Consider the following 22,084-nt stretch of genomic DNA (forward strand, 5'->3'; position numbering starts at 1 on the left):
TTATTTCAAACGCAATGCAAAAATCAACCCAGACAGCTTGAAATTCTGCCTCCAGCATCCCTTTTCCCAAGGATGGCCTGGCTTAAGAGCAGAGTTCATTATTTTCACTAGCAGGCACAGAACTAATGCACTTGAAAACATTAGCCCTGGAAACCATGCTCACCAAATTTATATAGCAGAACTCTTCTGCTCCACCTCTTCCCGTCCCAATCAGACAATGGCAAAAAGACTAGTGGCACCTTAAAGACTGACTGACTTAAGGAGGCACATGCTTTCAAGAACAACGGTCCACTTTGCCAGATGCATTAAGCAAGTTTTGCTACTATGACTAACATAACTACCCCTCTAGAAGTTTTCTTCTCCAATTTCATATCCTAGCAGCACTTATCAAGGCTCATTTCCCTACTTGACCTTACCCTCTTTTTCATAGATTAGCTCAGGCATACAAGGTTATTTCCTCTAATTGATCTGGAGTTTAGCAAGACCTGCAAGATAAGTGAAGGGCAGACTTCATATAAAATCAAGTCTGAAATATTACATAGAAGTCAGTGGTTCTCAGTCTCCATCTACTGGTAGAAATGCATAATCTTATTTGTTTGTGCCAGACTGGAGGGATGCTATAGAATGATCATTTATACTCCCCCACTTCACTTATGACAAAGGACAATTAAAAAAAAAGTGCAAAGTGCTGAAAGGGAAAGGACTGAAGCTCTATCTTTAATTCTGGAAAGCCAAACTGCTTAACTTTCCTTTTCCTAGCAAGGGCTTTTAACTCCACATCAAGGCGAGGGAACAGATAATACTACATTATACAACATTAGCTCACCAGAGTGTAGAAAGTACCCACTGTTATTATATACCTTAACCCTTCCATCCCTCAGGAAGGGAATGCACAGATTTAAGTTACATAGTATAGCCTCTAGGAATGAACTACCTGCTCTATTATACAGCACCTGCTATGGTACACTGCATGGACCCTAAAAAAAGGAATGCATCCATTATATTATACACCATGGCCCCGGGAAAGGAAATATATCTGATGCATAGTACACCGTAAGTCAGCATAAGCTAACTTCAGCTAATTGAATCACTTCATTGGCTGACCATACCCTCTGGAGTCGGATGAATCCACTGTGCATATTAGGGGAAGTTTCCCTGTAGTTAAAACCAAAAACGATAAAGCACTTAAAGTGTGAAATTCACAAATGGTTTACAGCAAGTTAATAAGTATTATTTCCCTCAAGTCTTCCTCTATAAGTGTTAACCTGCATCTGTTTCAGCTGAAAACTACTGGCTTCTTCCTCTAACGCAATACTATTTCCAATCTATTCTCCCACCCATCTCAGCTAAATGCGCTTGTACTAACCCTCTTACATTAAAAGAGGATAATTTGCAGTAAAAGAGGCCAGTACATGCGAATCACCTATGATGGGATCAAGATGGGGAATGGGCAAAAGCCAAGACTTGGTGCTCCTCTTTTGTACAGCCCTAGCACTACTACAGCAATAACCTCCACAAACCTATAAAAGGCAGTGCCTGTATGCTATGCTGTAAGAACTTCATGGCCCCGATGTGCTGCTATATAGTACATGGCACAGAGAAGACACAAAGGCTAACTCATACAGGAGATCTTAGTACCTACACTCTGGCTAAATATAAACGCATTATAAATTCAAGGACTGCCCACAAAGACAGGCTAGCTTCAAATTCATTTTCTTCTGATATTTCACCATAAAATTTAAAAGAACCTTTGGAGGCATTCCCACAATACCCCACTCTGAATGGGTGTTCCTGTTGCTCCAGGGGAAGCCAGTCAGTCAAATTACAAAGCTCCCACTTAGTTGACTGTGGCTAACCAAGCCATGTTGCAGCTGCTGCAAGTCTTAAGGAACACAAAAGGTCCCATCTCCTTTTTGTCCTCCAAGGAGAGTAAATCCATTCAAACACTAAATCCTTCCCAACTCAAGGCCACCACTGCTGCGTAATATGGCTGGACACGCAGCAGGTAGGATCCTCTTCCTCACTCCTGTTCACCATCCACAGCTGCACGCTGGGTCCTGCTATCTCCCTGTGACGTTCCCTCAAAGCGCTGTGAGGCAATGGCTGCTTGATGGGACATACTCTTTCTTACAATGTCACCTTTCCGCCACAGCACCACCTCCTGGCAGGAGAAAAGAGATGAGTTAGTAGTCATCCATTTCCATTCAGAACTAAAGCACTATATCCTCACAACCTCCTCAAGGTCGATCTGACATTCTAGGCATCTGGAAAGGAACTGGATTAACGCTGCAAGCCATACTGTATACTTTTCCATTTTTCAGGGTTGTCCAATGTTGGTCCTCAAGGGACCAGTCATTGGGGAAATCCAGTCAAGTTTTCAGGATTTCCCCAATGAATTTGCATGAGATCTATTTGCATATAATGGAGGGAGTGCATGCAAATAGATCTCATGCATATTCATTGCCCTTCTATTTCTTGGTAAACCAACTTTTACCAATCGGGGCATAGTCACTGGGGAAATCCTGAAAACCCGACTTGGCGAGGGCCAAGGTTGGATGCCTCTGATCAATCAAGTCAAGGGAATTAAGTATACCTTAAATCAGGGCAAACTGCAATCCAGCCTGGTTTTCAAAATAGCCCAAATGAATATGCATGAGAAATTTCCAAAATTAAAGTGGAGGCAATGACTGAAAATCTCATATTCATATTGAGAATGATATCCTGAAAGACTGACCAAGTTACAACTCTGGGATTACAGTACGACAATCTTGCTTTAAACAATCAACATCTACAATACGACTAAAGCAATTTCTGATTAGGATAAGTGTCACATTTTATAGTAATGTTAAGGATAATAGATTTCATATACTGTTTTTGTGGTACAGTAACTATATAATTTCAAATGGGAAACACTCAAACATATTATACAATATAAATCTCTGCGGAACCAATGGAACCCCTGTAAGTTTAAGTGTTCCCTTGATTTAATGTTGTTAATTATTCAGAAGAGCTCTCCGATTGTAACATCTGAAAAAGAGAAGCTGGATCAAGAGCTTAATAAGTTGCAAGAATCAGTCTCTATAACAGAATTTGAAAAACAGTATGAAAAAATTAAGGATTCAATAGCCCGAATTCAACAAGTGATTAAGAAAAATAAGATGAAAAAAACTTGCCCTTGATGAAAAAGATTATTCCACTGGCAAAGTATAGCCATGGATTTATCCAGAAGAGGGCACCAAAGAGTTGGTTCCGGTGAGACAAGTTGGGTTTAGTGACCTCTCTACAGGGCATTCCACTGGTATTGACATCTCATCGGGGGATTTTTAGATACCAGCGAGGAGAACAATCAAAAGAATCATCACATGGAAGAGGCCATTTCCAATCCTGTCCTCAAACCAGGTCACAGTACAAAACCAGGCAGTGGTGATTAATCCAACTTTCTGTTGAAGATATTTCCCTGTTATCTAAAGGTCTCATGTTTGTTCCAGCAAGAAGGCTTGATCTTTTTAAATTTAAATCAGATTTAGAGTACTTCATAAGAACATTGCAGTTGAAAATTTATTTTGAAGATAAAGATAATGAAGTTGATCATTCTATATTTTCACTGAAATTGATTTGGACTCCTCCTTATTCCATTAGATCCGATTGTGAATGCATTTAAAATTTTAGTACTCAGAAATGTTAACAATAAGTTTAATAGGTCCACTCTGGATAGACAAAGATAATCTACCACAAGGAGAACGTGATTCTTTGTCACATATTAGATCCAACCATGAGGTTGTCATCAACAGAGTAGATAAGAGGGGTGCTGTAGTTGTGTTAAACAATTGGCTGATTAATCTCTAATTTCTTATAAGTGGTACAATCAGATATCTTGAAGTTTACAGAAAATGGGTTAAAGCAAGGCTAATAACACGAGAATTTAGATTTTTAAATACTAAGTACCCTGTTCACAAAAAGTTGGATAATCTTCCTGGATGCCTATTATTTTTAAGATCATTTGCATCACCGAGCCGTTCATACGGTATGTTAAAGACACTACTAATTTTTCACAATTCTAAATTCTGTTTATTGGCACCAATTAAGTGACATGATTATGGTCACATTTGATATTAAATCTCTTTATACATCCATACCTCACCATAGTAACATGACAGCAGATAAAGACCCGAGTGGTCCATCCAGTCTACCCAACCATACATGCACCATAAATTAATTTAGTTTAAATGGTCCTTTTTCTTAGATATTTCTGGGCCAGAAACCCATTGCCCTGCACAGTAGTGTGCTTAGGTTTCATCTTCTGAAGTCTCCATCAAAGCTAACTCCAGCCCATCTTAACCATCCCAGCCATTGAAACCCTCCTCAGCCCGTTCTCGCCCATACAGGGGCATCAATACCTTCTTTCTTCTACTAGTCATGCCTCTCTCTATACAGCCTAGTATCCTTCTGGCAACAGCCACCACCTTGTCATAATGTTTCTTCACCTTTAGATCTTCAGCCACTATCACCCCAAGGTCCTTCTCCCCATCCGTGCATATCAGACTCTCACCTCCCAGCACATACAGTTCCTTAGAAGCTGATTTTGATTTTTTTTAATTGAGAGCTAGACCACACAAGGTCCTTACAGAATTTCTATTAAAATTGGCCAACTAGGAATTTTTTAAAGAATTTGCTAGTTTTGGGTGTAGCCATGAGTGCCACTTTTGCGCCATCCATAGCTAATTTATTCATGACTAAGTTGAGGAAAAGTGGGTTTACGAGTCCCCCTATTTCTAGCATGTAGCCTTATGGCTTTGGTGTATCTGACATTTTTATGATATGGACAGAAAATGAATCTGAGTTACATTCTTTTACTTGACGATTAAATTTCTGTGATGAACACATTCAGTTCACTTGTAATTTTTCTAAGCAGTCTATCAGTTTTTTGGATGTTGACGTTGTTTTACAAGACATTTGATACTAAAAACAAGCCTACAGATAAGAACACCATGCTTGAATATAAAAGTTGTCATCCTGTTTCATTAAAAAATAGTCTTCTGTATTCTCAATGTTTACGATACAAAAGGATTTGCTCATCTTTTTAACAACCCTCCAGATTGGCAAAGACAGATGAGTTCATTACACTCCTTTGCCAACAGGTGGAGACTTAGACATATTGGCAGTAGTTTGGCAGTAGTTCAAGTGGGCTGTGCGATCCCATCTACAATTAGTCTGACGAATAGCCAAGCAGAAACTAAGTAAACTGAACAAGAAAACATCTCAACTCCACACTCATATTGAGAAGACCAAGCAAATGCCCGAATCGGACACAAGAACATGCTCACCAAACACCATGTCCCAATGTGCCTGAACGTACACAAAGTAATGGTGCGCAAAGGAATGTAGAGAAGACCAAACCGCGGCTTTACAGATATCCACCAGAGGCACAAGTGAACACTCAACCCAAGAGACCGCCTGACCCCGAGTGGAATGAGCTTTGAGAAAATCCAGAACAGGTTTCTTTTGAAGAAGGTACGCTGAAACGATAGCCTCCTTGATCCAGCACACAATGGTAGCCTTGGAAGCACAGGACCCGCTAAAGGACATAAAGACAATCTGACTGACAGAACTCCTGGGTTCGCTGAACATAAGTATGAAGAACACTACGGGCATCTAATTTGCGCAACTGCCTCTGCTCCAAAGAGTCCTCCCGGCTACCCAAGACTGGAAGGACAAAAGTGGTTAACATGAAAAGGTGAAACCCCCTTTGGAAGAAAGGAGGGAACCGGCCTCAGTACGATCCACTCCCTAGAAAATGCTAGGAATGGAGGCCTACATGAAAAGGCCTGCAGCTCGGAAACGCGCCTTGCGGAAGTAATGGCCACCAGGAACACTGCCTTAATAGTAAGGTCTTTAATCGTGCAGGAGCCAAGAGGCACAAAGAGGAAGAATCAGCATGGAAAGATTCAAATTGAGACCCCAGGACAGAATCAAAGGACGAACTGGCAGCTGGAGCAATTTTGGCACTTTCAAGAAACAAACCACATCCAGAGAAGCGGCCAAATACCGACCATGCAACAGACTGTGAAAAGAAGACAAAGCCACAATCCGAACCCTGAGGAAGGACAAGGCAAGGCCCCGCTCCAGGCCAATCTATAAAAACTCCAAGATGTGAGGCAAAGATGCACAAAGGGGAACCATGCCACGCATGGAACACCACTCCTCAAAAAGACACCAAATGTGCACATAAGCTCGAGAGGTAGAAAATCTCCAAGACCCCAAGAGGGTGGAGATCACATTACAGTGGTGCCTCGCATAACGGACGCCTCGCACAGCGAACGCTGCGCACAACGAACTTTATGTCTTGATTCGTACAACGAACTTCGTTTCACACAACGAAGTCGCCCGAGCTGCATCCTTCCGCGCAGGCACTGCGCTTAACTGCCCTCTCTCCGCCTGGCTCCCTCTTGCCCCCCCCCCGACTCCCCGACACGATCGGGGCAAGAGGGAGCCCAAGCCCTCTTGCCCCCCCGACTCCCCGACACGATCGGGGCAAGAGGGAGCTCAAGCCCTCTTGCCCCCCCGACTCCCCGACACGATCGGGGCAAGAGGGAGCCCAAGCCCTCTTGCCCCCCCGACTCCCCGACACGATCGGGGCAAGAGGGAGCTCAAGCCCTCTTGCCCCCCCGACTCCCCGACACGATCGGGGCAAGAGGGAGCCCAAGCCCTCTTGCCCCCCCGACTCCCCGACACGATCGGGCCAGGAGGGAGCCCAAGTCCTCCTGGCCACGGCGACCCCCTAACCCCACCCTGCACTACATTACGGGCAGGAGGGATCCCAGGCCCTCCTGCCCTCGACGCAAACCCCCCCTCCCCCCAACGCCCGCCCCCCCAAGAACCTCCGACCGCCCCCCAGCTGACCCGCGACCCCCCTGGCCGACCCCCACGACACCCCCAACCCCCTTCCCCGTACCTTTCTGTAGTTGGCCGGACAGACGAGAGCCAAACCCGCCTGTCCGGCAGGCAGCCAACGACGGAATGAGGCCGGATTGGCCCATCCGTCCCAAAGCTCCGCCTACTGGTGGGGCCTAAGGCGCCTGGGCCAATCAGAATAGGCCCGGGAGCCTTAGGTCCCTCCTGGGGGCGGGGCCTGAGGCACATGGGCCCAACCCGACCATGTGCCTCAGGCCCTGCCCCCAGGAGGGACCTAAGGCTCCCGGGCCTATTCTGATTGGCCCAGGCGCCTTAGGCCCCACCAGTAGGCGGAGCTTTGGGACGGATGGGCCAATCCGGCCTCATTCCGTCGTTGGCTGCCTGCCGGACAGGCGGGTTTGGCTCCCGTCTGTCCGGCCAACTACAGAAAGGTACGGGGAAGGGGGTTGGGGGTGTCGTGGGGGTCGGCCAGGGGGGTCGCGGGTCGGCTGGGGGGGCGGTCGGAGGTTCTTGGGGGGGGCGGTCGTTGGGGGGAGGGGGGGTTTGCGTCGAGGGCAGGAGGGCCTGGGATCCCTCCTGCCCGTAATGTAGTGCAGGGTGGGGTTAGGGGGTCGCCGTGGCCAGGAGGACTTGGGCTCCCTCCTGGCCCGATATTGTCGGGGAGTTGGGGAGTCGGGGGGGCAAGAGGGCTTGAGCTCCCTCTTGCCCCGATCGTGTCGGGGAGTCGGGGGGGCGAGAGGGCTTGGGCTCCCTCTTGCCCCGATCGTGTCGGGGAGTCGGGGGGGCCAGAGGGCTTGGGCTCCCTCTTGCCCCGATCGTGTCGGGGAGTCGGGGGGCAAGAGGGCTTGGGCTCCCTCTTGCCCCGATCGTGTCGGGGAGTCGGGGGGGGGGGCAAGAGGGCTTGGGCTCCCTCTTGCCCCGATCGTGTCGGGGAGTCGGGGGGCAAGAGGGCTTGGGCTCCCTCTTGCCCCGATGGTGTCGGGGGGTCGGGGGGGGGCAAGAGGGCTTGGGCTCCCTCTTGCCCCGATCGTGTCGGGGAGTCGGGGGGGCAAGAGGGCTTGGGCTCCCTCTTGCCCCGATCGTGTCGGGGAGTCGGGGGGGCAAGAGGGCTTGAGCTCCCTCTTGCCCCGATCGTGTCGGGGGTGCCAGGGACCACACGGAGTCACCCACCGTACCACCCGATTCGGGTAAGCGCAGGTATCGGTGGGTGGCTTATTTGCGGGGGGGTGCCTTATTTTACATTTTTTTCTAAAAAGGGGGGGCTGTCTTATTTGATGGCCCTGCCTTATCATCGGGGAAACACGGTAGAAAAAAAAAAAAATGAACAGTTAAGTCCCAGTTTTTGCCGCTGAGACTCTGCCCTCTCTCACTGTAAAATTAGACTCTACTTAGTCTGTCTTTAAATTTAAAAAATGTGTGTTGTTTTAAAAAACAATTATGTTTTTAGATGTATCTAAATAAAAATAATAACCAAAAATTTATCTTTTTTTATGTCATCTTAGCATATTTTATGCTGCAGAACGAATTATTTTTTTTTACATGTATTCTTATGGGAAAACGCGTTTCACATAACGAACGTTTCGCATAACAAACTTGCTCCTGGAACCAATTAAGTTCGTTGTGTGAGGCACCACTGTATTTGTCTATCCTTTCTTACTTAGGTGGTCCCTTTCAAGAGCCAAGGCATAAGACAAAAGGGATCTGGATCAAACATGGGAATGGGAACCCGAGTCAGAAGGTCGGGTGATTGGGACAGAGGAAGAGGATCTGCCACTAGAAGACAAACCAGATCTGTATACCACAGGCACCTGGGCCAGTCCAGTGCAACCAGGATTACATGGTCAGCGTGCCCAGCAATCCGAAGAAGCACTCTGCCCACCAATGGCCACGGAGAAAACACATACAGCAGGCCATCCATCGGTCAAGCATGCACCAGAGCATCCAGCCCCTCAGCCTGGTAATCCTTTGTGCCGACTGAAGAACCACGGCATTTTGGCGTTGACACTCATGGCCATGAGGTCATTGACTGACCAGCCGGCCAGAGACCTCAACAATCAACTCAAAGGCTTCCAACCCAAGACACCACTCTCTGGGATCAAGCACATGACGACTGAGGAAGTCCGCCTGAACGTTGTCCACTCCCGCTAAGTAGGACCGAGATCTTGAGCTCCCCAACCTAGGAGACTGGTGTCTGTAAGAAGCACTGTCCACTGGGGCTGATCCAAACTCACTCCCTGAATCAGATTGGAAGACTGTAGCCACTAGCGCAGGCTGCGACGAACCAACCCCCAAAGAGGGACAGGAAAGTCCAGATCGTGAATCTGTGGTGACCACCACCGAAGAAGCACATGCTGAAGAGGATGCATGTGAGCCTGAGCCCACCCTGACTACCTCCAGAGAAGCCATCATCGACCTCAGGACCTGTAGAAAATCCTGTGCCCAAGGGCAACAACAATCCACGATGAAGCGAATCTGCGAATGCAATTTCAACACCCAGGCCTCAGGAAGGAAGACTCTCCCCAAGCCGGTGTTGAAGAGAATTCTAAGATACTCCAAGCACTGAGACGTAGTCAACCGGCTTTTGGACCCGGGAGCTCTCCTGAAACGACTTCACTCAATTCAACCAGTTGTCCAGAATGTTCTCCTTGCGCAAGGCCGCTGCCATAATCTTGGAGAAGGTCTGCGGAGCTGTTACCAATCCAAAAGGAAGCATACAAAACTGATATTAATTTCCCAAAACTGCAAAGCGAAGGAAGTGCTGATGAGATGTCCGAATGGGAACATGCAAGTAGGCTTCTGTCTGATCAAGAGAAATAAAAAATTCCTCAGGCTGAACCACCAGAATTACAGATTTCAGGGTTTCCATACAAAAAGATGGAACCCGGAGTGACCTGTTGACACCTTTCAGATCCAAAATGGGCTGAAAAGACCCCTTATTCTTGGGCACCACGAAGTAAATGGAGTACCTGGCAGTATGAATCTCCTGCGGAGGTACTAAGACCAACGCTTTGAGGTCTAGCAACCTGAGCTGCAGCAGCACTGAGACCAACGCTTTGAGGCCAGCAACCTGAGCAGCGTCTGCCAAAATGCCTGCTTATTCCAAGTTGCCTGACAAGGAAAAGATAGGAAACGATCTGGTAAAGGATGGGAAAACTCTAGAGCATAGCCATCCGAAATCACTTCTAGGACCCACTGGATCCATTGTGATCTCAGTCCACCCCTGGTAAAATTCCTACAAGCGGGCTCCCACTGAAATGGAGGGGGGGGGAAGGATCTGCAGCGAGCCATTGAACCGAACGAGTGGAGGAGGAGCCACCGGCAGAGTCCCAAATCCCCCCCCCCACCCGGCGAGCTCCCCGAAAGGACTGCATGCGCTGAAAGAAGCAACCTCTGGAAGTAAAAGGGCCGATCTCCGGCTAGGGCGGTACCTATGAAAATCACGCAAATGCCCATGGGCGGCACCACCCCCTCAAAGCGGATGGTCCTCTGGAAGCCAAGGTACTTTAGAGTCACTCAAGGCTTCAACCAACTTATCCAACTCCTCCCCAAAGAGAAAGGAATCTCGAAAAGGAAATTTACTGAGCTTAGACTTAGAGGCCGCATCTGCCAACCAACCCCGAAGCCAGTGTATGGCGAATCCCTACTCCGAGGGCCACAGAATTGGCTGAAGCCCTCAACAATCATACATATCAACTGAAAGACAAGAAGCGCCAAGCTCAAACTTAGCTACCCTCCTGATCCACTAAAGACCAGTCAGCTCATTCCCGGTTAAGGACCTGCTTAGACTACCAGAAACAAGCCCGGACCACCACATATGCCAAGCAGACACATCAAAACTCTGGTTAAGGAGAGCCTCCATCTTATGATCCTGAGAGTCTCTCCGCCCTCAACTGGTACAGTGTGTTGACGTGGATTAGCTGAGACCTTATCAACCACAGGAGACTTAAAGGTATCCTGATCCCCATCAGGAATGGGATGAAATCTGGCTATGGATTGTGCCGGGCGAAAAAGCATGTCTGGCATCTTCCATTGTGTGTGAACCACATCCCGAATATCCTGATGCATAGGGAAAGAGCAGAGAGTCCACCACTCTTAGCTTCCTCCTCAAAACCGAAGACACTTGGAGAATAAGCTCCTGCAGCCCTTCTTAGTGAAAAATGTACACAACCGACACATCCTCGCCAAGTGCATATCCAAAAACCCTCCATCCACATCATCCGACCCCACCCCACCCCCCGAGACGATCTTGGGGGTCCACCCCAAGATCCAACTCCTTATCTGGTGAAACCGGATCAGCCATGAAAAAGTCCTCATCCTAAGACACCCGCAGCTGGGGAGAATGGAAACAGGCAGAAGCCGCAGGAGACTGAACAGGGGCAGCCATGGCAGGCAAGACCCCAGAAGACCCGGAGACAAAGCAGGATCCCCAGTCACCTGTAAATAAGCCTTGTACACGGTCAAAACAAAACCTGGCGACACCACAGAACTCCCTGATGGGTGCAGAAGAAACAGGACTTGTTCTTGTCTCTCTAAAACAGGAGAAGGTCACATGAGGCCAGGGGCAAAATGGCGGCACTTCCTGCCAAAACCGAAGGAAGGCCTGCCGAAAAACTGTCTCCCAAACGCAGAGGTGCCAAAAAGGCCTAACTAGACTACACTGGAAAATCAGAACTGCAGGCAGCCGGCAGCTGAGTCGACCCCGAAGTGAGCAGTAGGGGAAGCCCGGAAATCACCCTGCATGCCGACACCTGAAGCCAATGCCTGTTCCCTGTTGTAGCGGCTGGAACACTTTATGCACACGCTGGCCGCATCCACCGCCCAACACGCACACAAAACACACTTTCTGCTTTTTAAAAGTGCTCATATCATACACATGGGAGACCTATGCACAAAAATACAGGTTAAATACAGTTGCCTCAGGCTCTTTTATTTTCTGGGTTATTGGGGGTTTTTTTTCACTATCTCACAGCCCACAGCTGCAAAGATTAATAGATTAGACCTCACTAGCTCTCTAAACTGTAGTCTGTGCCTAAAGGGTGGTCAGTCATAAAGTTGAGCCTCCTCTAAGAATTAAAATTGGGGGAAATAGGTAGAGGGATGTGACCCTTTCGAGTGTGGCAACTCTGAGAGAGTCCCCCAAGCTCTGTCCGGACAGCAAAAGGGACAAGAGAAAAGTTACTGACCTGATCCAACAGGCCCTAACCAAAGGAAAGACTGCACAGACTTATCACCTCCACTTGCTGGAGACTGAGAACAAACTGATTGTAGATGGGACTGCATAGCCCACTTCTACTACTGCCAAAAGTCAAATGTCTCAGTCTCCAGAGAGCATGTAAACCCATCCATTCTGTGCCGGTCTGGGAGGACACTAAAGAACAGAGAGATGCCCCATACCTGTTGTTTGAAGTAACGCCGTTCCTCTTCATCAATCAGCACTAGGTTCAGGTAATAGCGAACACTAAATTTCTTGTTGATATCCCTCATGGTGGGAGTAATCTCATAACCAGCCAAGAAAAGGCGGATGGGGATGGACTCCCCTGTAAAGAGACAAACAGCTTATGTTTTAAGGCAAACTATTTCACTGACATGCTGCTATACAGTGAACAAAATGTTACTATGTGTTTGGGCATCTCACACTCTTCATACTAATTCTGCAGCATAGCATAAAACAGGTAAAAGAAAAGCACACCAGCCAGAATAGGGAAAACACCAGCAATCCCAAGGCAGAAGACCTTTCCACATTTTGCAGAAATTTCTTAACCTTCATTCACAAGCTGTGTCTAGAAAATCTACAACCATTTGAACAGATACTTTGGGGAGAGGGGGAAATCCGTCTACAAGAAGTAATTATCCTCTTCCCTAGGGAGCAGCTACAGGAGAAAAGCATCTTCCACTCCATCCCCCATTATGCCTCTACCTACTCATGCCAGGGAGCATTAGCAAAAGGAAAACTATAACCAGGGTACATCCACAGATGCCCTGGTGATTGGTGCATATAAGGCACATGGAAGGTTAGGGTGGGGAAAAGTTCAAGCACCACAGCAGTAAAATCCCACCTCGGACAGGTGCTCCATCCATGATCTCATACTTGGCTATTGTGTCGTTTTCATGATAAACATTGGGACCTGTGCCTGTTGTCTCCCTCTTGATGATATCGATCTCCATGTGTTTGATTTTTATTCTAACCAACAAAAAGTAGATCTTCCCAACAATCACATCCTTCAGATGATACCTAATATAGAGAGAAGAAAGACATGGAGAGAGATGTGTATGCTTGTCTTTTATAGACCTTCAATATGCCAGACTCTAGCACTTTCTTAATAGTCACTAATGTCTTTTCACCCTTGCCTTCCCTCCTCCAGGACCTCCCCCTCTTACTCAGTGGCCATGCTTCTCTTATGCACATGGAGAGATGAAGGCCTTAGACACGTACTTTGACTTGTTATACTCAAACTCAATGTGCAGACAGTCTTCAATGCCAACCTCCATTTTGATAGAAGAGTTCAGCTCTGGATAGGTGCTGAGTGTGTGCACCACAATATCCATCTCTTTGGTCACATCATTTAGCCGGCGACTAATTGTAGCACGAAGAAAATACCTGTTAAAGAGTGCCAACGGGGTTGGTTAGAAGGGGGAGGGGGAATCAAATTCATAACAAACTGACTGAAGGATATCTGGAAAATGTAATACCACCAAGTACACGTACAAAAGAAAATCTAACTAGGGGACAGTGAGCAACCGAAACCTAATCAGCAGCTGAAATTTACCACTCAATTACAGTCAAAACTGAAACCAGATCCCCCCCCCAACCTCATCAGAAAGCGGGTCCTCCCAGGCTCCCCCAAACTCCCTTCCACCACCTGAAGGCGCTTCCCAAATCTAGCTTTAAATGTACTGTGGTCTAGTTCCCTCTTCCAGGCAGGAACAATATCCAGTCACTCTTGCCCCTGTCAGTGTCTCAGTCAAAATGGTTGCCCAGCCTGCCATTGTCCAGCCAGGTCCAATCTCAAAATGGCCATTGAGAACTCTCACAGCAGGCTCAGCAGTCATTCTGACTGAGGAATTAAGAGGGTAAGAGTGACAGGGGATCATCCCTGCTTGAAAGAAGCTACTAGACCACCAGAGCATTTAAAAATAGGATCAAAAAGGGCTTCTGGGTAGTGGGGCAGGGTTGGGGGCCAGTTCAACAGGACATCAGCCTGGGAGGACTTGCTCGGGCAGTGGCGGTGGTGGTAAGTTTTGGTTTCAGCCAAAACCGCACTGGCATTTTAAGCTGAAACTGAAGCATGACCAACTGTGAATTTAGGGCCAGTTTTGTTGGGGGTTTTTTTTGGTTGGCCTTCCCAAGGGGAAGATAGAAGGGAATCTGCAAATTACTTTTTTTTGATCTGCGTACAACATAATACAATGGCTTATTTCCAGACTTTTGCTGTCTCAACACACACAATTTAAAAGTAGCCAATCTGTGCTCTGGAACCATGCTGAGTTAGACCAAAATCTGTCATGCCCAGCATTCTGTCTCCAATAGCGACCAGTCTGGGTAATAAATACCTGGCAGATCAAAAAAAAAAAAAATCATCTACTTCATATTGTTCATTTGCAGGGTGTAATGGCTCTCACAAATCTACTTAGCTAATAATATTTTTAAGGACCTTTTTCTTTAGGAACCTGTCTGGTCTTTTGAATCCCTCAGTTAGTTCCCTTGATCATATCCTCCAGCAACAGATTCCACAGCTTAATTACGTGCTGCAAAACTTTCTGTGATTTGTTTTCAATCTGCTGGTCATAACAGTGTTCTCTTGTTTTTGGATGATAGATAAATAGGACAGTTGTTTTAACCTGTTCCACCCTATTCATAATTTTATCATAAACCCTTTCTTGTCTTTTCTCTAAGATACCTCTAACTTGTTTAGCCTCTTGTCATAACAGAAGTAATCTCATATGGTTCTGGTCATTCCCTTTTTCATTTTTGTCACTCTTCTCTGAACCTTTCCTAGTTGCACTATATCCTTTTTGAGTTGGGGGTGACCAGAACCGCACACATTATTCAAGCTACAAATGCATCAGGGACCTATACAGAAGCATAATGATATTCTTAATTTTTTTTCTCTATTCCTTTTCAGATAATCCTTAATTTTCTATTTTAAACAATCACAACACATTGAGCTGAACATTTCAAATGCATTATCCACAATGAACCCAATATGTTGGCGATCCAGTATTTTTTACATTTAAGATTATTTTGTCCTATTTATTTATTTAAAAAATTTATATCCCGCTACATCCACAGTTCTGAGCAGGTTATATAAAAACATACATTATAAGATAATAACAAACAAATAATAGATGAAAGACCCTTATCCAATTTACAGTCACCTATTGTTAATGCTTAACAGAAATGTAGTAAGTTAAAAGAAGCTGCCTACAATGTATGAACTAATTTACTTATATATTTTCTCAAACAGTATAGTTTTCACTCCTTTTCAGTTGTCCACATTAAATTTCACCTGCTATTTAACTCCTAGTTTGAGAAATCTTCATAATCCTCTGCCAATCACCTCACTCATCACTCCTATCTCCAGATCATTTGTGAATATGTTAAGCAGGGCTGGTGCTGCCACTAGAGAGATAAGTATCCACCTAGAGCAGCAGATTGGGGGGCGAGGGACAGTGGCACAGCTCTGGTACTTATGAGAGCCTTTCCTGCCAGGTGTGGCATTGCTGTCCTCTCCCATCTTTTTCTGTACCAGCCTCAGCTTAAAGAAGCCAGAGTTGTTATTGGTTCTAAAAATCAACTTAAAAAATAAAAAGTCTGCCAATGGCCGATAACTCACCGCAGCTTCACATTCTGACCCGTGTATGATTCATAAGGTTTTTCCACATGCGTGAACTCAAAGTCAAATGTCTGAGACTGGGTTATCTCACCAGGCCTTGCCAGATCCTTCACCAAGGAGACAAACTCATGGTGGTTCCCTCGGTCATAGTACAACTCTGAGGAGAGAGAATCAGCACCATTACAAAATAATCTCAGTTCCTTGCACTACCCAGAAAAGGCCACCTCCTCTCCCCTCCAAACACATTTAATAAAATCCCAGCTCACAATGCTGTCTCTTCTCCAGCAAGAGGAATAGGAAGTATATCAAACAGAGAAAAAACAAGGCACCCTGCAGAGGATTACTGTTGGTCATTTCCCTAAGAGCAGGTGAAAAAACAACTGCTCACAGCACAACGGGCTATCTGTAGGCAACATAGTGCACAAACTTTATCATATCCTAGTTAGGATATAGAACACATTATCTGGCTATACTAGAAAGCTAAGCAACTCCAAAGGTTAACATGCTTAGGAATCTGGTAAAAAAAAAAAAAAAAAAAAAATCCCTCAATTTTTTGAATGTTAACTCAGCTGTATAATGGAGTGCTGTCCCTTTTGTTGCTGGACTCACCTCCCCCCTCAAAAAAAGAACAGCTTTTAAATTTTAAATTAAAAAAATTAGCAAACAGTATGAGGGTTGAATACAGTATGAGGGTTGAATACAGATCACACTGAAGTTTTGCACATGTCAGGCTAGGCTAGGTTTCTGATGTGAATTATTTACACTGCATTTCAAACAAACAAGACCCCATTTCAATTTCTCTACAATAAATAAATAGTGGGCTAGCACAGCTATAAAATTATCATACAAATATGTAGCATATATTTTTTTCCACACTTTACAGTGCTTCACAGTATCACATGAACAAATGAAAATGATAAATGTGAACACTAAAACGTTATGCTCAATGTTCAAAAGCAATTTGCATACAACAATTTGACAACTGTAAGTTATTTGCACTGACTAAAGTCTATGTTTAAAATGTATTTATGTGGAGTGAGATTCCAGAAAGCCCTTTGTCTTAATAAAAGATCTTCAACTTGGTCAGTGACATTGGTGGTGCATGGATTTTGAGGTCAATCACTACCAAGGCAGTGTTTGAAACTGCTGATAATTCTGGATAAGTTTCTTCAGTCCACCAAGTGACCATTGTTTTTCGAGAAACCTTTTCATTCCGGAGTCTGTTATAATGGAAAACACCCTCCAGGGATTCAAGACAAAGTTGGATAAGTTCCTGCTAAACTGGAACGTGCACAGGTGAGGCTGGACTCATTTAGAGCACTGGTCTTTGACCTGGGGACCGCCGCGTGAGTGGACTGTTGGGCACGATGAACCTACTGGTCTGACCCAGCAGCGGCAATTCTTATGTTCATAATGTTTCAATTGCTCTAAAATTCTCTGTGTTAATTTTTTAGTGGAAAAACCCATGACCAACTATAAATATCATCATTGTCATGATTTCCAAAGAATGCTTATAAAATGATGGCAGATAAAGGACAACTGGCCCATTCACAGCACCTATCATCCATCGGGAGCTATTTCACAAATCCACCATCCTTTCTGTTAAAAAAGTATTTCCTTAGATTACTCCCAAGTCTATAACGTCTTAACTTCATCTTATGCTCTCTCATTCTGGAATTTTCCTTCATTTAAAAAAAGACTCACCTCCTGTAAATTAATGCCACAGAGTACACTTCTCCCTCCAAATTTGTGGGGGGTTAGGGGTAGAAGGCCAGCAAATATGGAAAAATCGTGAATAACTTTTAAGGCCGACTCTGACCCACCCCCACCTCCCGGACCTCTCCATACTGTACCTGGTGGTCTAGCAGTGAAGTGTGGCAGGAACTATCTTCCTACGTTCCTGCCCCATGCAGAGCAGTCAACAAAATGGCTGCTGTGAGTTCCTGCTGTAGTCTCGTGAGACCAGGAGAACTCAAGGCAGCCATTTTTGTTGACAGCTCTGCATAGGGCAGGCGCATAGGAAGATCACTCCTGCCTTGCTTCTCCACTAGGCTACCAAGTATAGTGTGGAGAGATCTGGAAGGCGGAGGTGGGTCAGGTGTTAGAAACTCACAAATAACCGAAGTCATGAGTCCAAAATCCACGAATTTGGAGGGAGAGGTGTATACATATTGAGGTCTATAAATCTGTGCCCATACACTCTACACCAGTGGTCTCAAACTTGCGGCCCACCAGGTACTATTTTGAGGCCCTCAGTATGTTTATAATCACAAAAGTAAAATAAAGCAGTTTCTTGATCTTATGTCTCTTTAGCAATAAATTACAATATTATTAAGACTTAGCTCAAAGGAAAGATTTATAAACTATAAAGAGTTTTACCTCATGCAAAATTGTCATTTCTTTAATAACACATTAACTATTTTTTCTGAGGCCCTCTCAAGTACCAACAAATCCAAAATGTGGCCCTGCAAAGGGTTTGAGTTTGAGACCACTGCTCTACACGGACCATGTCAAGTCCTGAAATAAAATATGTTTCCCTGTGAATCTGCTGTCTTGTGAATGTGACTCTTTTTCATTGCTCCATCTGTGGTCTATTACACTTTCATCTGTGTTGTAGACCTTTGTGTTACTGTTTTCCCTATGGATGTACTTCCTTCCCATACACTTCACGACAAGAGACTACTGACTAATTTTGATGATGCCCTCTCCGTCCTTTTTATATCTTTTTTGAAAGTACAGTCTCCAGAATTACAAATTGTATTCTAAATCGGGCCTCACTGGAGGCTTATGCAAGGACACTATCACCTCTTTTTTCCTGCTGGCTAGTCCTCTCCCTATGCACCTGATCATCCTTTTGGCTTTGACAGTCAACTTTTCTACCTACTTGGTCTCCTTAAGATCATCAGATGTGATCACCCCCAAGTCCTGCTCTTCATATTTTGTTGTTTTTCACCATTTTATAGACCTTTTCATGGATCTTCTTATGCATGAAGTTTTTATTACCATACACTCATTTTGAGTATTGCATTTAATTCTGGTTGCATTATCTCAAGAAAGATAAAGCAGAACTAGAAAAGGTTCAAAGAAGAGCGACCAAGAGTTAGGGCTCTTCAGTTTGGAAAAGAGACGGCTGAAGGGATATATGAGTGAAGTCTACGAAATCCTGAGTGATATAGAACGGAAAAAAATTACAAAGACTAGGGGACACTTGATGAAGTTACAGGGAAATACTTTTAAAACCAATAGTAGGAAATATTTTTTCACTCAGAGAATAGTTAAACTCTAGTGTGTTACCAGAGGATGTGGTAAGAGCGATTAATGTAGCTGGTTTTTCGAAAAGTATGGCTAATTTCCTGGAGAAAAAGTCCATAGTCTGTTATTGAGAAAGACATGGGGGAAGCCAGTGCTCGCCCTGGATTAGTGGCAATGAATGTTGCTATTTGGGTTTTTGCCAGATACTAGTGACCTCGATTGGCCACCATGAGGATGGGCCACTGGGCTAGATTGGCAATTAGTCTGATGCAGTAAGGCTATTCTTAAGTTCTTATGTAATTTTATAGAGAAAAATAAAAGGAGTCCCATTTTTCTAAAATCCAATGTACAGACATTCTACCCAGAAGCCTCAGTTAAGTGTACACAGAAATCACTGCAAGAGTGGAGGCTGCAGGTAACATCCAAGAAAGAAAGAAATCCCAGTTAAACCATCCCTTGCCCTCCAACATCCTACCGCCCCTGCATCCTTTTAGCACTCCAACCCTCCTATCATTCATCTACCTAACTCTCAGACTCGGGTACCACCCCTTTTCATCCCAGATTCTTACCTCCTACCCCCGCCAGTACCCACTTGCCACCCCCCACTAATCTACTTCTGTTTCCTCTCTCACCGATCTGCCCTATGAACTCGATCTTGATGCCCTGGTGTTCCAGCCGCTTGTTAGGGTTCTTGAGGGTGACGCTGACTTTGCCGGCCACCGTCTCGCCGTCGTAGAAAAGGAAGTACTTCTCTTTTTTGCCGTCCTCTGTTTTGTGTTCCGCCCGCTTGCGCGTCTCAGCGTCATTAAGCACGATGTCTAATTCCGCCGCCTGCCCGAACCCAAAGAAGCTCATAGCGGACGCAGCGGGCCCCAAGCCCGGTCCTCGCACTGGCTGCTTCTGGGAGGATCCGCTCCCCGTAACCTTTCGAGAACAGCAGCGCGCCTGCGCACTGTTTCTGAGCATGCGCGTTGCTCCCCGCCCACATCGAGCGCCCTTAACCAAGATGGTCGCATTCTTTCTTTCAGCTCATCTTTCTCTAGTGACGTGTAACGTTTGCTGAGCACCTTGGGTGGTAGTTAAAACTAGAACCTACTAGGAAAGGGGGTTTAATGAGACCATCCCCTTTAAATTTTGCGTTTTAAGTACGAGATAAAAAGTGCAATGAATTTCATCTGTTCAAAATGGTATGGTAGAAAATGAGAAAGGAAGACACATGGTTAGATTGGATGGGTCCATTAATCCTTATCTGCCAGTGACTAATAATAATAATAATAATAATAATTTTATTTTTTATATACCGCCATACCCAGCGAGTTCTAGGCGGTTTACATCAATTCAAAAGGATCTACGTTATCTAGCAGATTTACAAACAAATAAAATAAAACAGTTCGGTAACAAGTAAAAACTGAAATTGACCGAGGATGGGGGAGGATTGTTGAAGACTTGGAAGAGAGGAGCAGAAAAAAAGGGGGGGTGAATGTTGGGGGGGGAGAGGAAAAAGTGAGCGGGTAGGGCCATTAGAGGTCTTGTTTGCTGAAAAGGTAAGTTTTGAGAGATTTTCTGAAGTCGAAGTAGGAGGGGGCTTCGAGGATCATTTGGGCCAGCCATGTGTTGAGCTTGGCTGCTTGGTAGGCGAAGGTTTTGTCTATGAATCTTTTATAGTGGCAGAGTTTTAGTGAGGGGAAGGCGAAAAGTTGAGTTCTACGGGATTTCTTGTTTATGTGATAGAGGTTAAAGTGGGGGTTGATGTAGCTTGGAGTAGCACCATTAACCGATTTGTAGCAGAAGCATGCAAACTTGAAAAGGACTCTGGAATCGAATGGCAGCCAGTGTAGTTGGTGGTAGAAGGGGGTGACATGTTCCCATTTCTTTAGGCCGAAGATGAGACGCACGGCGGTGTTTTGGATTAATTTTAATCTCCTGGTGGTTTTCTTCGTGGCGTTTAGGTAAATGATGTTGCAGTAGTCAAGAGTGCTGAGGATGGAAGATTGAACCAGCAGACGGAAAGCGGAGTCGTCAAAGTATTTTTTTATTGTGCGTAGTTTCCATAGTACGGAGAAGCTTTTCTTGACCATGTGTTCAGTGTGGTTTTCTAAGGATAAATTTTTGTCCAGAGTGACTCCCAGAATTTTTAGGGTGGGTTCAATAGGGAAAGTAATTCCTTTCAATTGGATAGAGTTGTTTTTGATTTTGTCATTAGGGGTGGCTAGGAAGAATTTTGTTTTGTCGGGATTGAGTTTCAGTCTGAACGAGAGCATCCAAAGTTCGATCTGGTTAAGAATATTTGTGATGTGGTTAAGTAGTTCTTTTGAGAAGTTGGTTAGTGGGATGGCAATTGTGATATCATCTGCATATATAAAGAATTTGAGGTTGAGGTTGTGTAGGAGGTTACCTAGGGAGGCTAGGTAGATATTAAACAGAGTGGGTGACAGGGGGGAGCCCTGAGGAACCCCACAGGTGTTATCCCAGCTGTATGAGAAGGCATTGTTTTTGCAAACCTTGTATGATCTATTTCTTAGGAATCCCTGGAACCAGTTGAGGACCTGATCAGAAATGCCGATGTGTGCCAGGCATTCTAGGAGAATGGTGTGATCTACCAGGTCAAAGGCACTACTGAGGTCCAGTTGTATTATCAGGGCACTTGTGCCCTGGCTGAAGAGCGTGTGGAGGTGGTCAAGAAGGGAGGCTATGATGGTTTCGGTGCTGTGATTTGCGCGGAAACCTGATTGACTGTCACTTAGTATGTTGAATTTTTCAAGATATGCTGCAAGTTCCGCCTTTACCAACCCTTCTGCTATTTTGGTGAATAAGGGAATGCTTGCGATCGGTCTGTAGTTGGATGGGGAATCCGGTGGTTCTTTCGCATTTTTTATGATTGGGGTGATCATGATATGACCTTGCTCAGACGGGAAGTTACCTGTGGATAGGAGGGAGGTGACCCATGTCATCATGGTAGCTTTAAAGTGGAGCGGGGCAGCTATCATAATGTTCGGAGGGCATGTGTCCAATTTGCAGAAGGTGCGTGAGTATTTGTTGTAATAGGTATTAAAGGTGTGCCAGTCGAATGTTTTAAATTGTTTCCA

The 22,084-nt window shown here is 45.3% G+C and overlaps 1 protein-coding gene across 1 annotated transcript; it reads right to left on the reverse strand.

Moving 5' to 3' along the window:
• Positions 1-689: 689 nt before the first annotated feature.
• Positions 690-19,963, reverse strand: VPS26B (VPS26, retromer complex component B). Its single transcript, XM_033918299.1, has 6 exons — positions 19,631-19,963; positions 15,747-15,903; positions 13,346-13,510; positions 12,969-13,144; positions 12,307-12,449; positions 690-2,161 (listed from the first exon to the last, which is right to left on the reverse strand). The coding sequence occupies exons 1-6, from the start codon at positions 19,851-19,853 to the stop codon at positions 2,021-2,023; spliced, it is 1,005 nt and encodes a 334-aa protein (XP_033774190.1). The 5' UTR covers positions 19,854-19,963; the 3' UTR covers positions 690-2,020.
• Positions 19,964-22,084: the final 2,121 nt, after the last annotated feature.

The sequence above is a fragment of the Geotrypetes seraphini genome, chromosome 13 (genome assembly GCF_902459505.1).
Source record: "Geotrypetes seraphini chromosome 13, aGeoSer1.1, whole genome shotgun sequence".
Lineage (NCBI taxonomy): Eukaryota > Metazoa > Chordata > Amphibia > Gymnophiona > Dermophiidae > Geotrypetes > Geotrypetes seraphini.

Coding starts and splice junctions, on each gene's coding strand:
- VPS26B (XM_033918299.1), bottom strand. CDS start 19,853: ATGAGCTTCTTTGGGTTCGGGCAGGCGGCGGAATTAGACATCGTGCTT. Junction 15,904..19,630: donor CGAGTTCATAGGGCAGATCG/GTGAGAGAGGAA, acceptor CTCTCTCCTCAG/AGTTGTACTATGACCGAGGG. Junction 2,162..12,306: donor GGCGTTACTTCAAACAACAG/GTATGGGGCATC, acceptor TTCTCCTGCCAG/GAGGTGGTGCTGTGGCGGAA.